This window comes from Lepus europaeus, chromosome X, assembly GCF_033115175.1.
Source record: "Lepus europaeus isolate LE1 chromosome X, mLepTim1.pri, whole genome shotgun sequence".
NCBI lineage: Eukaryota > Metazoa > Chordata > Mammalia > Lagomorpha > Leporidae > Lepus > Lepus europaeus.
The window spans coordinates 42,116,852-42,133,140 of NC_084850.1; the positions used below are offsets into that span (position 1 = coordinate 42,116,852).

General features: G+C 42.0%; 1 protein-coding gene across 1 annotated transcript; it reads left to right on the forward strand.

The window, feature by feature from the left end:
* Positions 1-293: 293 nt before the first annotated feature.
* On the forward strand, positions 294-16,080 carry TNMD (tenomodulin). The gene is made up of 7 exons (XM_062184141.1): positions 294-373; positions 538-669; positions 8,929-9,069; positions 9,279-9,380; positions 13,904-14,057; positions 15,400-15,566; positions 15,871-16,080. Exons 1-7 carry the CDS (start codon positions 326-328, stop codon positions 16,078-16,080), a joined length of 954 nt encoding a protein of 317 aa, XP_062040125.1. The 5' UTR covers positions 294-325.
* Positions 16,081-16,289: the final 209 nt, after the last annotated feature.

Sequence of the window (16,289 nt, forward strand, 5' to 3'; positions counted from 1 at the left end):
AGTGAAAAATCATTTCAATGTGTCCTAGGCTTGATCCCCTTCCAAGCCAACCCCCAGGACAACAGTTTTCATTATAACCTTCTGTCTTTGCCATTCTGGATGGAATTCTGTGCACAGGAGTTATATACATATATGGGTATATCTATGCAACAAATCGCAGCACAGGAGCCCCCTGGGCTCCCTCAGGCTCTGGTATGACATATTTGAGCCATATAAATTCAGCTTCTCCTCTGGCATCTGTTAGCCGACTCACTTGCAACTCCACCTCGGCAGTGGTCTCTCAGTCTTCTCAAAGCAGGGAAAGAGTACTGTGTGCTGAGAGACCATGGCAAAGAACCCTCCAGAGAACTGTGAGGACTGTCACATTCTAAATGTAAGTTGATTCCTATTTTTTCCCTTTTGAGCAGAAGCATGCTTTCACAGATTTATTGTATTGCAATGGGAACATTATAAAGTGAAATCAAAGGAGACTTTGAATTATGGCTTGCTATTTTAGGGTTATTGTGTATTGTTTTATTCTCTCTGTTCTTTGCTTAGGCAGAAGCTTTTAAATCCAAGAAGATATGTAAATCACTTAAGATTTGTGGACTGGTGTTCGGTATCCTGGCCCTGACTCTAATTGTCCTGTTTTGGGGTAGTAAGTACTTCTGGCCGGAGGCACCCAAAAAAGTAAGTAAAGTTAGTGTACATCACTAACCAATGCTTCTGAGCCTGACTGATTTTAATTAGTGGCTGACACGTAAAGCACTCTGAAAATGCAAATCATAAAGGACCTTTTGTGTTTATTTTCTAGTTGTATAAAAAAACGGAATCACGATTTTGCTCTCTCATTTGTCTAATTATTTTGGTAAGGGGAAATTTGTATTCTGTATATATTTAGTTAGCAATGACAGTATGTAGAATTATCCATTTTCCATAAAGATTGGCTTTAAGGGGGTTAAGACTCCTAGAAGCAAATTTTTAACAGTAAGAAAAAAAATATTTTCCATCTTTCTTTCAATTATCTGGGCAGAAACTAATGGAAAAGTAATTATTCTACCACATAAGGAAAAACATCAGGAATGGCAGCAAAAGATTTTCAGGGATTATATTTCTGATTTAAGGCATCTGCTTTGAGGACAGGCAATGAGGTTCTTTTCAGGAGGAGCAATTCTCATACCTGAGTTCACATTTATTTATGAGCTTTAAAAAACAAACTATAGGTTTTCAGCTCCTTGCCAGCCACAATCACCACTGTCCCACTGGGACAGTAATGCCACAAGCCAGAAGCAAGTAGCACCAAGTCATTAATCACATATATCTCAGAAAGCTTCTGATATTGGGGTCATGTGGTCATGTGGTGAAGCATGGCTGGCCATTGTAGCTTATATGAGTGTCCTTTAGTGTTATTGTTACTCTTGGGCTCACATAACACTCTCCATTTGAAAGAGAGTAAGTATACGCACTACTTGCTGGCTATGTCCTGTTTTTCTCTGTGTGGGGGTTGTTGTTGGTGGTGCTGTTGTTAATTTGTTGTCATGAGCTACTCATTTCTATTTGCTAATAGATGTAGGGAGGAAAAGGCACACACCCAGGAGGGTGGAGGAGGCTACAAGAAAATGGGCTGGCATGGACTGTTAGGAGCCAAAGGAGCCATGGGAGCAGACAGCAAAGAATATGGGTCGATGGGGAAGGAGAAGCAGAGGAGACATAGAAAATAAACTGGCCAAGTATCCCAAAGAAAGCAGAGAAGTAAAGCATAGCCACCCTCTGTTGCCATACCCACTTTTATGTAGTCCCAAAGGATACTTCGTCAAGTTCAGCTAGGAGGCAGAGGAAGCCAGCTTACTTTTATTTGCTTGGCTTTTATTTATACCTGTTCCAGAAAGGATTTCAGGCATCACTCAACGCCTATATTTAGCCCCCTCCTCATGCCCCTGATCCCTGTTTCTAAACAACTTACTTACTGTTTGGATGTCTTTCTAAAGAATCTGCCTATGTGTAGGCTGGCAGGATGGGCAGAGTGACTGAGATCAAAAAGGAAATAGCAAATGAGTAAGAGGGCCAAAATGCATTCTGACACAATTGTGGTTCACTTAGCTGACTCCCAAGGTGACGTGCTGCCCCACAAATTGTATCTTGGATGCTCTTGAAAATTACCCATGAGTTAGAGGACCATAAACCCTTTTGCCTTCCATGGCCATAATGCATTTCACTGGACACAGCAGGTAGCTAGTCCTTTTGACCACCCATAGATACCTTCCTGAATGGGGGCCAGATGGTCTTTCTTTTTCTATTGTAACCGTTGTTACTGTAAATGCTATTCAAATAGGATTTGTGTGTTTTTCTATACTGATGGGGCTATTTGCCAGTGTAGCTATAAATGACACAGTGTGGACCTTGCCTTTATCTTACAAGGTGCTAAACTCACTAGCAGTATCTACCTCTCCTCTTCTTTCCTCTTACATCATCTTTGCTTCTCATTCTACTTCTTTTTTTTTAATGGATTATAAACAGCAATTCTGTGATCCATCAACCAAAAGTAAAATTTAGTGCTTGTCCAAAACAGGTAGGCTATGCTACTGACTAAAGTTTATAAAAAATCAAATCTGTCGTCATGACATAGTACATCTTAGGATGCCATTTTCAGCAATGTAATTCTCAGAAATGAACAAACAAAGCTATTATGAAGAAGAGAGTAGGTGCCTTCTAGGGCCAGTTTTTCCACAAAAAACAAGGTTGCTTGTTTTCCATTTCCATGGGGAATTGCAATTTATTGTCTTTGAGTTCTGGCTTTCATGGCAAGACCAAGCTGAGCTCATTGTGAACTAAGGGACTAGAATGTTCTACTCAGTGCACCTCTGCCTTCAAAGTCCCAGACAAGGAGCCCAAGAAGCCACCCATGTTTCCAACAGCTAAGACTACCAATAAGCCTGCCTCAGAGTTGACTTGGGAATCCTGGGAAGAGATAAGTACTCAAATTAGTCTTGGAAGATTTGCAGAGAAAAAGGATCCAAGCATTCTGTACAAATTTTTCTCCCTTTAAGAGTATAATAACCTAGCAAGAAGCAACAGATAGCAGATTAAAACCCAGGCTCTTCTGGATTTTCTTGTACAAGCCTGTGGGACTTGTGTGGACTGTGGGGCCCTTGGTAGACAGAACTGTTGACATTGCTGTGTGTATTGATGGCAGTGGTTTGTCTGCTGACTTGGGGCTTCCTCCAGTCTCCAAGAGAGCTTGCTCCTCTAGTCCTCACCACATCTCCTTTTTATTTTGTTTTTAGACATCGGTTTATAATAAACAGTGCTTATTTCACATCCATATCTGGTGTTGACACTGTCATGCCAGTAACTGTTTCCCCTCCCTCTCACCTTGGTGTATACAGAAGATCCAGATTCCTGATCCAAAAGGCGAAGTAAGCCATGCTTGATTCCTCACATACCTGAAGCATGTGTGCATGTACACACACATGTGCACATACACACATATGCACCAGAGATAAAAAGAGATTTGAAACAAGGAGATCTAACCCTGGGTTAGCTGCTGTATCCCCTTCCAGGCCCCAGGCTTACTAAGCTACAACACAAGTAGGAGCCACTTAAGCTGAATGACAGTCAGGCCCATGGAGACCTGTGTTTAGCTTTCTTAACCAAGCAGAGGACACCTGTTCAGTTGCAGAGATTGTGAATGGAGCATCACAATGAATCCTTACTTCCAGGCAGTAACTGCCCTGGGATCCTTGAGGCAGATTCCCTGGAGAAACATTCTTGCTCAGAGCTGCCTGTATTCCCCGTTTAACTTGAGACAATTAGAAACCAACTCCCCAGCTAATGAATCCAACATGGAGAAAACAAATCGGAAAAATTCCAGCCCTTAAATCAACAGCTTCTAAAGCACAGCACAGACTTTGCAGCCCAACCCCTCCAGTCCTTTGTGAAATGAGGGGAAAGTATAATGAATGAAATGGGCTCCTTCCTGCCATACATAAGAACTGTCTGGTGACTTCTAGGGCTGTTTTAAAGTCATCAGGCTCACAGAGCAATCAACAGATTTCTAGGGATGTTCCCTTCTTTTCATACAAGATGAGAAGCAGTGGAGAAAGGGAGGCATCCTTCTGTCCCACCCCAACCTCAACTGCAGATGACTATTAAAACAGTCTTACCCAGAGTTGTGAGCTCAGTACCATTCCAGGCTGAAAATCCTTTGCTCAGAAGCAGCACTTTTTTTTTTTGCCAAGTCTAGATCCAGCTCTCTTTGTACCTATTTCTCTAATGCTGCCATTGGCCTGAGATCAACTTTCCTCACTCCTCTCTAGGCACACAGGGAGACAACTTTCCTCCCCAAGTTCCCTGGGCTTTCCTTACACAGCAGTCTGGCAAAACAAAACAAAATTAAAAAAAGGTGGAGTCATAGCTGGAATCTCTGGCAGAGGGACTGAGCTGCACCAGATGGTGCCACATCAGCAATTCAGAAAAGAGTTCTCTACAATTTCTTTTATTCTTAAAGCATTGTGAGATCCAAGTCCTCTCTTGTATAATAACTCTCACTGGGCCAGTTCTTGCCGTGGGCTGCTCTGGGGCAGCTCTCACCAACTACATGGCACATTCTCATTCAGTCTTTTTTTTTTCCCTCCAAAGGTAGCAGTTCTTGAGCAACTCACATGGCACCAGCAGGGAGACCCCAGGCCTTCAAAGGGTGCTGTCCTTGAAGGACTGAGAATGGAACTGGTAGCCCACATGATCAACAAGTGATAGTTGTCCAATGGTCAGCCTGACCAATGTCAGTTCAAATCTGAGCAGTGTTGATTTTGCCAACTATTCAACACCACAGCTGAAGGATCAGGGAATAAAGATAGAAGCTGAGGCCCCAGAGACACTCAGTGACTCACATAAAGTCACACAGCATGCGAGTGGCAGAGTTGAGGTTAGGATTAGAATTTATGTCCGGGGATTCTTTCCACTATTCTTCAGCCGCATTTAAGAATCAGGGGTGGGGAGAGTGGATAGGGGAAAATTTCCCAGCCAGCTTAAGTCTGAAGATGAAAGAAATGGCTTTTTCTGGTTGAAAAAGAGGAATGTCTGTGCTGCATATGCCAATTTTTTTCCGGGGCTGAGAACTGGTGATTGAACATGCAGAAGCCCAGCTTTGCATAAGAAACAATCTGCCTGCTCTGTGTTAGTAAAGAAATACCTAGAGGCCCTTAATTCCCCCAGGCTAGGCTGGTAATAATAGGGTACAATGCCTTGCCTTGCCTTCCCTTCCTGCCAGCCTCCCACCTGCCAGCCAGCTATTCTGAGCATGTATTTCACCTTTGGAGAGTGTACCTCATAAACAGACAGTAAAGGATGAAGGTGGAGAGAAGAGCAGCTAGATTAATCACAGGCTTCAAATAACAAACCTAAGCCAAATGTCCTCAAATCCCTGTCAGGACAGGCTAAAGCTACTTGCCCCCAAAACCTATCCATCATACTGAGGTCTGCGGCAGCTTTACACTTTATAAAAAGCTTTCTTTTCTGATCTCAGAGACTGTCACAAACAGAAGCAAGAAAACAGGACAAGCTATGAAGGGGGACTTTAGGGTTCATTTGCTGTCTGAGTGGAGGATTTCAGTGGACTGAGGACAGAATTCCTGGGCAAGAAAGAGAAACAGGTGTGCATATCCTCCATCTTTCATCGGTGTGGTCTTCTTACACCTTTCACTGCCTGGGCTTAGCCACACATCTGTCTCATTTCACTTCTGATTCATATTCCACTCCATTGGCTTCCCTGCCCCCATTTCAGTGTTCTGATCCTTACAGTCAAGGCCAGCCTTATGTGTGGGCAGAGTAAGAGCCTATTTGAGTGGTTCTGGAAAGATGCCCTTCTCCCCAAATATCTCCTGTTCCTAGTGCCACCAAGCTTAAAATCCACCATTAGTACCTCATTCCTTTGAATAAAGTATTGTACTCAATTTTCTAAATAGACAAATATCCATTGCTAATATCTAAGTGTGAAATCACTTGCCAGATTGATTTCTTCTGTGACATAAGTACCATGAGATTCCTAGATGTCTAGACAGGAGACAAGGGACAGACACAGATAGGATGAGGAGAGGGAATGGCTATGAGGCCAGAGTAAAGAGGATATGAAGAGGGAAGAGAAACTAGAAGCAGCGATGACTAACTTTCCCTATTTTCCAATTTGGCAGGGGAATACACCTTGTCATACTCTGCCGTGGCTCTGTCCTTCCTGGAATAAAGCTGAGTTGAGGGCAGAGTCTGAGACTTAGCTACTTGTAGCCCACTCACACAACTCTCAGGCCAGTCCCCTGTCTGTGCTTTAGTTTGCTCCTGGAGAGGACAAAGCCATTTATTCCTTTATCTCCGTAAAGACCCTCCACCCTGTGCCAGGGAGCTTAGTAATTCTGATGCCCAAGGCATGCACTCAGTTTACATATGGGCCACTGAAGCTTGCATAGCCATTACCCAAGCAATGTGCTCCACAGGGATCCAGGCGAGACAGTATGTCTGGATTCTCTCAAACTCATCCCCACACAGTCCAAAATGGGCCACCAGCATCATCTTCCTAGACAAAGGACAGTCTGTTCCAAAAGGACACCTTTGATAGTGGAATTCCATCTGGGCAGAATATATAGCTCCCTGCTCCTGCCTCCCACCAAGGATTCACATACAAACTCATTCTGACCTTACTCAATTGAGCAGCCTACTGTGGCTAACATAAAGCCAACAAGCTGGTTAACGGATACGATCAGGATGGACCCCTTTTCCCCTACCAAAAACACTCTTTGCAGGAATGTTGAAAATAATCAAGATCTGCTGAGCTTGGCAGTTTCCAATAGTTTTCATCTAGCAAGGTGTCCAAGTAAAGTGTATTGCCAATAGTGCAGGAAAACTCATTCCACAGAAGTACACTGAAATTCTAAATGTCACCAGTATGGTTCCATAGTCTTCTACCAGTGATTGAAAATACAGCCTGTATTTTCTCTTCTGCCCAGGTAGGCAGCAATCCAGCATCCCCTAGTCTCTAACCTCATTTTTCCATGCAATAATCCATCAGTAGTGCTACTGATGAAACAAACACCCCAGCCCAGCCCCCAATGGCTACTGGTGTCCACATTTGTCTCAACAATGGACAGTATTTCTAACGAAACTCCCCCTTGTTGAGACACCTGACAAGTCTGGATCTGAAGCAGATGCCTCTGTCCTCTGTTTAGGTCAGACCAACTGAGAGCTCAATTTGTTGCCATAGGTAGAAGTTTCTCTTCTCAAGCTGGCTGCAAAGCTGGAACTGAGGACATATTTATACCTCAAGCAAATAACAAACCTAAAGGAATTTGCTACCTGTCACAAGCCAGGCCAGACTTCCTGAGTTAACTCTGCATTTGCTGGAGGGTTCTCAATACAGTTTTTCATTCCTTTTTGAATGGTCTCTTGCCCATGTTCAAAATCTATCTTTAGGAAGATGAGACTGTGCCACTGATGGGAAAAACTTATTCAACAAATACTTAAATGTCAACCATGTCCAAGGCACTGTAAGGTTACAAAAAGCTAAATGACATTGCCTCTTGTTTTCCTAGTAAGCAGCTACATTAGACATTTCATGCTTGAAATAACCCTCATCTCTACAAACGCTTCCAATTTGTTTTTCTCCTTGAGTTGGGGAAAATTTGACCAGGTTAAACTAACATTCAGTCACAGACATCAGAAGACGCTAAAAAACCCATCCCTGTGTGAGCTCCACCAGGCTGCCACGGGGAGCTGTACCATTAGAAAGTGACTCTGGCTCTTAGGATAGCTTGCATTTTAAGCTTTGTAGTTTTCCAACTTTTTTCTTCATAAGGAAAAATGGTTGTGAAGAAACTCGATCAGCAAAGGTGTCCTCACAAAAGAAAGGAAGATAGTCTTCCAAATGGTGTCATCAGGTCTGGTCTGGTTTGCGACGGGTGATGAATTCCTTTAGACTTGTTATTTACTTCTAGATATAGATATAGCCTAAGTTGTAAGTTATGGGCTTCCTCCTAACCTGGGATACTGGATGGAACTGGTCTTTGAAAAGACAACTGATTATTTCAGAGGGCAGAAGAAAGTCTGAGATTTTGTTTCAGCCACTTAGTAAAAACCTGAAGCAGCCTGTTCAAGGTTCTCTTCTGTGAAGACCCCATCCTGCTTAATGCCAGGTACTTAATGCAGCTGAAGTCTATATACACGGGTGAGTCTGGAGAACTTGCAGACAATAAGATAAGGTTAAGTGGGAAAAATTCAGTAATAAAATGGGGGTGGGGAGTTGCTGGTAAGGGAAGGAAATAAATGTTCCCAGGACTTTGAAGGGCAAAAGAAAGCAAGTGAAGGCAGGGTAAGACTGTCACCTAATATTGGCCAAGGAGAACAGCTTCTGATTCTAAAAGGGATAGAAGGAAGACTGTTGCATCAGCATTTAAGCTCTGGGTACCACAAGTAGATAGAGAGCAATACCTAACTACTCTGTGTTCACATCTTTCCCAGGCTTAGTGAATTCTGTGTGAGTGGTGAGGGGGTGATCTCACACAGCACTTGGAAAGGGAAGTGGTGGCTTAAAGAAGCAACATAGATTTCAGGCGACCCCTCCGCTTAACACAAGGGGAGAATACTTCACAAGCTGATTTGCAGAATATCTCTTGCTATTTCATCAAGGCTGCCAAGAAAACTGTTGGAATTCTTGGTAATTAGCTCAGCAACTTGGCTTGAATACAAAATACTGGCTCTGAAGGGATCCCCATATCAACTCCACTGCCAAAAAGCACCTCACTTTAATCTCAAGTTTCAGAGAATTCCCAGTGGCAAGCTGCTGCAATGGCACCTCAGTAACAAAGACTCTGGAGAGATGAGGTGCCACAGACAGTACCCAATTACAGTAGCCTGGGGAAGGGATACACGGAGGAGCTTAGAGCTCATTTTCCTCTGTTCTCCCAGACCTATGACATGGAGCATACTTTCTATAGCAACGGAGAGAAAAAGAAGATTTACATGGAAATAGATCCCATGACCAGAACTGAAATATTCAGAAGTGGAAATGGCACTGATGAAACATTGGAAGTACATGACTTTAAAAACGTAAGTTGTGTGGTTTCCCTCTAAGACATCCTACTTAATATATTAGAGCAGTTGAATTGAGTTTAAAATAGCCTTTAATCTCCATTTAATTTATAAGACAAAGCTTTCCCTTTGAATTCAAATTTTGCCACTCTGGGGTCTTAGATCATAGACTTCATTAATCGTTAACTATTTCAGGAAGTTTTATCATTGTTTTCTCTGTTTTATAGGGATATACTGGCATCTACTTTGTAGGTCTTCAAAAATGCTTTATCAAAACTCAGATCAAAGTGATTCCTGAATTTTCTGAACCAGAAGAGGAAATAGATGAGGTATGTAAGAATAATAATAGTGGTGCTATTACAATTGGGTGCTAACTATGTACCAAACAATATACTAAAGACTTTATTCTCATCTTGTCCTTAAATGACCCCATAGCTCAGTACTATTATCATTTCCATTTTCAGATGAGGAAACCGAGACTCAGAAGCAAAAAGTCACTTACCCAAGTTACACAGCTAGTGAGAAGCAGAGTCGAGTCTTGAATTCAGGCCTTTCAAAAAAACTGAAGTTCATGCTTTTAGGTGCAACACTATACTTTTATACCTGGGTGCCCATTAACATTATATACCTTTGCTGCCAAACCAAAGACTTCTAGGAAAGACAAGAGCCAGAGGAACAAAATCAATCATGTCCAAGATAAAGTCCTAAAGAAAACTTTGTAAAGTCCCATGGCCACCTGAAGTCCTTGCCACTTTTATCATACTGCAACCTTCACCTATTTTGTGCTGGACTGCTAGCAGAATAATGTACATTTAACCTCACTAGGAAAGGCAAAAGCAAAGAAGGTGAGAACTGCAATGTAATATGAACTCTGGAAACACACTGTTAGGCCAGGGGGAGGCAACCTATAATACCAGTGTAATCACTGAATGGTTACTGAAAGCTGAGTGGGAGACTTATCATTCCCTAAAATACAACCATCAATAAAGTCCTTGAGGTTCTTTACAGGTTTTTTTTTCTGGTATTCTGTCTATAATTACAGTTTGTAGTTGTCAGTGGGAGGAGAAGGGGGACCTCAAATAAGGCCATATTATGACAGTACACCCCATGTGTTTGGTTTGGTTTAGTCTGGGGTTATCACAATGGCACAGTAGCCTCTCTATATGCATAAACACTTCTTTCTCTTTTGCCTATCTCTCCCCTGTTCCTTTTCACTTTTCTCCCACTCAACTCCTTCATCTCAATTCTTACCTGTCCATTTATCTATTTATTTTCCTTTTCTTTTTGGGGGAAGAGGGAAATGGGGAGTTCTTTTTCTCTTTCCTTATCCCAAGTCTCAGAGCTGTCATTGGCTACTGCATTACTCTCTCATGATGTAAAAATTACAAACCCTTGTTACTTGTTGCTTGTTCCAAGCAAAAGAAAAAAATGTCCCCAAACACGATGCTGTGCTCCCAGGGTCTATGTTAGCGACAAATTTTAGAGATTTTGTTTTTGATTTTTAAATATTTATTTATTTGAAAGGCAGAGTTACAAAGAGGGAGAAATGAACAGAAAAAGACCCTCCATCCTCTGGTTCACTCCCCAAATGGCCTCAATGGCTGGGGCTTGACCAGGCCAAAGTTAGGAGCCAGGAGTTTCTTCTGGGTCTCCCACATGGGTGGCAGGGGCTCAAGAATTTGGACCATCTTCTGCTGTTTTCCCAGGCACATTAGCAGGGAGCTGGATCAGAAGTGAGGCATACAGGACACAAACTGCTTAACTCACTATGCCACAATGCCAGCCCCTTTTTTGTTTATTTTTAAAAACCAAAAGTTAGATTATCTGAGTAACAGATCAACTTCCAGGACATTAGGAACAACTATAGGAGGCAGTGATAAGATGAAAGGAGAATCAACAGGATTAAAAAGTTACTATATGTGACTGCTGAGGAACAGTTCTCATAGTTTTTTTATTCCACTCTTTTTTTTTCTTTTCTTTTTCTTTCTCGGACTAAACAGGAGAGGAAGGAAGAAGAGGAGGACAGTGGTTGGGAGGGTGGGTACCCTGGGAAGAATTACTATGTTCCTAATGTTGTATTTATGAGATACATACATAGATTATTATGTTCCTAATGTTGTATTTATGAGATACATATTACTATATGTAATAACATATGCTGACTTTTACAGAAAATGAGGTAAGCATTCACATAGTCATTGATGAGAGCCCAAAGTAATATAACAGGATTTATTTTTCTTTTTTTTAAGATTTATTTTATTTATTTGAAAGACAGAGTTACAGGGAGAGGTAGAGACAGAGAGAGAGAGAGGTCTTCCATCTGCTGGTCCACTCCCCAGATGGCCACAATGGCTGGAGCTGTGCCGATCCGAAGCCAGGAGCCAGGAGCTTCTTCCAGATCTCCCATGTGGGTGCAGGGGCCCAAGGACTTGGGCCATCTTCTACTGCCTTCCCAGGCCACAGCAGAGAGCTGGATCAGAAGAGGAGCAGCCAGGACTAGAAACAGCGCCCATATGGGATGCCGGCGCTTCAGGCCAGGGCATTAACCCGTGGTGCCATAGTGCTGGCCCCCAACAGGATTTATTTTTCAAAAAGAGATAAAGACAAAGACCCATAATGACTCAATTTGACCCTAATTAATTCTTCAGTTGACTTCACTGAATCTTTAAAATAACACAAATATTTGTCTCATGATAGTAAATTACTGTACCTTCAAGTAAATTCAATGTTTTATATTCACACTACAGATTTTTTATGAGACAAATTGTGATCTTGAATGGCAAAAATCTTCTTATTCTGTACTTCCTTCACCACTATATCCATGACAGGTGCATGTTAAACATGCAGAGCAGGTATATAAATAGCCCTGATTTTGCTAACAAAGCTAGTCAGCATACCAGCCGCATTTTCTACCATCTCTTTCAATGCATCTCAAGGTCTTTATAGACTCAAGGGCAAAAGAGGGAAAAGTCATACAAAGGCATACTTAAGAAAACAAATTAAAACACTGAAATTGCAAAACTAGAAAGAAATAGAAGAGAAAAGGAAAAAAAAAACTTTAAGAACAGGAGGAAGGAACTGGTGTTTTGGCTCAGCAGTTTTTAAGCACCACCTGCTGCTTCTGATCCAGCTCCCTGTCAATGTGCCTGGGAAAGCAGCAGATGATGGATCAAGTACTTGGACCCCTGTCACCCACATGGGAGACCTGGATGGAGTTTCAGGCTTCTGGCTTTGGACCTGGCCCAGCTGCAGTCATTGAAGCCATTTGGGGGAATGAACCAGTAGATGAAATCTCTCTCTCTCTCTCTCTCTCTCTCTCTCTCTCTCTGTGTGTGTGTGTGTGTCTCTCTGTCTCTCTCTCTCTTTCTTTCTCCCTTCTTTTCTCCCAATACCCTGTCATTCTGCATTTCAAATACATAAATAAATCTTTAAAAAAAAAATAGTAGGAAATCATAGTGATTTCCTCCAGCAAGTTTAACAGCCACTTATGACTACTGGAATGCCAGTTTGAGTCCTGGCTGCTCTGATTCTGTTCCAGCTCCCTGCTAATGCATCCTGAGAGACAAGGGGTGATGGTTCAAGCACTTGGGCCCCTGCCACTCACATGGGAGACCCAGATAAAGTTCCTGGCTCCTGGTTTTGGCCTGGCCCAGCCCTGGTTGTTACAGGCATTTAGAGGGTGAATCAGTGGATGGAAGATTTCTTTCATCCTCCCTCTCTCCCTCCATTGCTCTTTCAAGTAGATTATAATAAACTTAAAAAAAGAGAGATTCCTCTTGTTGACATAAAAAATAGGAGGAAAAATGTTGAAGCCCCAGTGACAATTAAGTAAGAACTATATCTACAAGACAACTACTTCCAATGCCAGAAATTGAAAAGAAGGCAGCAGCGGGGCAGGTGTTTGGTGCAGTGGTTAAAATGCCCCTTGGAAAGGCTGCATTCATTTTGAAGTGCCTGGACTCAAGTTCCAGCTTTGCTTCCAATTCTAGCTTCCTGCTAATGTATACCCTGGTAGACAGGGGATGATGGCTCAAGTACCTGGGTCCCTACAACCCACGTGGGAGACCTGGATGGAGTTCCTGGTTCCTGACTTCAGCCTGGTCCAGCCCTGCCTGTTGTGGGCATTTGGGGAGTGAACTGGCAGATGGAAGATTTCTCTCTCACTTTCTCTCTCTTTTTCTCTCATAAATAAAAAATTTTAAATAATGATATAAGAAAGGCTCTGTAAAGCAAAAACACTCTATGAGGAATATAATAGTAGTAAGGCCAGTGAAGTCAGAAGCTGGAAACAACTTTAAAACATAAAAAGACTTATCTTCTGTACTACAGCTAATGACCATCAACAGATCCTATAAATCTAAAATACCAGGTTCACTTGCAATTTATATCTCAGCAGTTTGAATTGCAGAATTTTTTTTTTGACTTGAGATCAAATACTGCTTGCAACCCTAACTGCAAGTCTAAAACTAGGGAGGAACTCACAACATGCATTTAAAAGTGAGAAAACAAATGGAAATCATTCAAGGTTCCAGAAGCTCAAATTCAAACATACATGGCCCAGGGGGCACCCAGAAAATTATGGAGAGAGCCTTTCAGACTTTAAGTGAAGGGACAGCAAGGACGGCTCCTGTATCAGTGAGTAGTCTTGCTCTTAAACCCAGGAGGGAGGGATCAGTTATTAACACCCTCAAGGATAACTATTGTATACATAGCACAGAGTGAGTTCAGCAGCAGCCTGGAATTAGAATTGTTATTCAGACTCAAGACATATTGTTTTCCAGTATTCCTTAACGTCTTACTCATTTTATTAATTTCTCTGCCAATTCCACCCTGAACTACATTCTTCTTTCAGAATGAAGAAATTACCACAACTTTCTTTGAACAGTCAGTGATTTGGGTCCCAGCAGAAAAGCCTATTGAAAACCGAGACTTTCTTAAAAACTCCAAAATTTTGGAGATCTGTGATAATGTGACCATGTATTGGATCAATCCCACTCTAATAGCAGGTATGCCAACCTCATCCTCATCTCCCTCCTTCTCCAAAGATGGTAACAGATTAATGTTTCCAACATTCAGAGACTACATTTCTAGGAAAACAAATGATCAGCTTATATCTTCTTGGAGGAGACTGTATATGCTGACTGCCAGTGAGGAGGGAATTTTTCACAGCCAAGTTATAAATCAGATAAATTAATGCTGACAGGCTTTTAAATATCCCAGCAAAGGTAGCATCACCCTAATGTGACTAGCGATAGCAAAAAGCTAATCTGTCTTTCTTTGTACATCTATATTCATGGCAGTAGGGATGGATACCAGACTGTTGCTCAAACCACTGTGGATCCAACCCAAGAACAGAGGAGAGAAGAGCTAAAACGACACACTGTCATCTTAAGAAGGATTCTCTATGTCAAATGGTGGCATTCTCCCAGAAGATGGGACAGTACACATTTCTCTGTGGCTGTTTTAGGAATTGCTATAAGAAGCAATGGAGAGCTAGAGGTCCAGAGTAGAAGAGTCCAGCCCCCAACTTCCAGTCAGCCCACAGAGAAAGCAAAAGTCCCAGGACGTCATACTTTGTCTAGTTAACACAGTGGCAGCCTCCCTCACTCTGAACAGCACAGATTACTATATGACCCAGGAAAGGAAACTCTCACTCATGCAAACACCTTTTGGTATTCTGGGTACTTAAAATAAATATGAGTAAATGCAATGTGGCACCCTGCAATGTGTGCTAGAACAGAAACAGGACATCAGTGGAAATACTAATGAAAAATGAGTATAAAGTCTATACTTGAATTAATAGTATTATACCAAAGTTAACTACTCAATTCTGATCATTATGTCATGGATATCTGAGATAATATTAGAGGAAACTGGGTGAAGGGTATATGGAAACTCTGTACTGTAATTGTTCCATATATCCAAAATGATTTCTCAATAAAAAGTCTTAAAATCCTAAGATGACAAGAGAAAGGAAGAGGGAGGAGGACAGAGGACACCAAATAAGGCAACCAGAAAATATTTATTGAGTACCTCCCATTGGTAAAATCATTGTGTGGAACCAAGAAGTCCATTGCTTCCAGTTTTTAATTTAGTATCCTAATAAGACACAGCAGTAAACATATGATGCCAAACAAGCAAAGAGGTATGGGTGCAGGGGAATGGGCAGGTTTTTCTTAAAATACTCTTAAAATATCACCTGAAGGAGCTTGGAAAAGTGGTTCATTCCTAAATGATGCCAGTCAGAAAATGTGATGAAAAGCTCTACCCACAACTGCTGTTTTCCAGCACTTCCTTCAGAAATACTTGCAAAGCTGCTGCATCACAACTTTGTATTTATTATCTTAGTTTCCGAGTTACAAGACTTTGAGGAAGACGGTGAAGATCTTCACTTTCCTACCAATGAGAAAAAAGGGATTGAACAAAATGAGCAGTGGGTAGTCCCTCAAGTGAAGGTGGAGAAGACCCGTCACGCCAGACAAGCGAGTGAGGAAGAACTTCCAATAAATGACTATGTGAGTTATGTTAGCTCTTGGGACAGGAGAAACGAAGTCCTCACATAACTTCCAACCCCTCAGATCACAGTTCTTGGAAGGAAAATGATCATGGTTTTACAAAAGGTGTTTAAGAAACGTGGAATCTCTGCGAGACTCACTCAAAACCAATTTTGATCCCTATTTGCTATATCTCCATGATCAGGCTAGGGAGTTTAATTTCTCTCCAGCACCAAATTCATAGAGTCTTGTGGTACTCCCCTGCTTGGTGGGACCTCTTCCTGGTGAACTTTCCCCCTCCAACACTGGCTTCTTCTTCTTTCAGACTGAAAATGGAATAGAATTTGACCCCATGCTGGATGAGAGAGGTTACTGTTGTATTTACTGCCGTCGAGGCAATCGCTACTGCCGCCGTGTCTGCGAACCTTTGCTAGGTTACTACCCGTATCCATACTGCTACCAAGGAGGACGGGTCATCTGTCGTGTCATCATGCCTTGCAACTGGTGGGTGGCCCGCATGCTGGGGAGGGTCTAATAGGAAGTTTGAGCTCAAATGCTTCAACTTCTGGCAGCCAACATATAATACATGCATGCTATTCAATGAATTTCTGCCGATGAGGCATTTGGCTCCTAGTAGCCAGTATTCCAGAATTACTTGTAGGTAATTCCTCTCTTCATGTTCTAATAAACTTCTACATCATCACCAATGGCCTGATTGCTGCTGAACATACTGGGTAAGTGTTT

What these genes read in the sequence shown, in the direction of transcription:
- TNMD (XM_062184141.1), top strand. Translation starts at nt 326, where the DNA reads ATGGCAAAGAACCCTCCAGAGAACTGTGAGGACTGTCACATTCTAAAT. An exon ending in CAGAAGAGGAAATAGATGAG is followed by an intron (nt 9,381 to 13,903) that starts GTATGTAAGAAT and finishes TTCTTCTTTCAG; the next exon opens with AATGAAGAAATTACCACAAC. An exon ending in AACTTCCAATAAATGACTAT is followed by an intron (nt 15,567 to 15,870) that starts GTGAGTTATGTT and finishes TTCTTCTTTCAG; the next exon opens with ACTGAAAATGGAATAGAATT.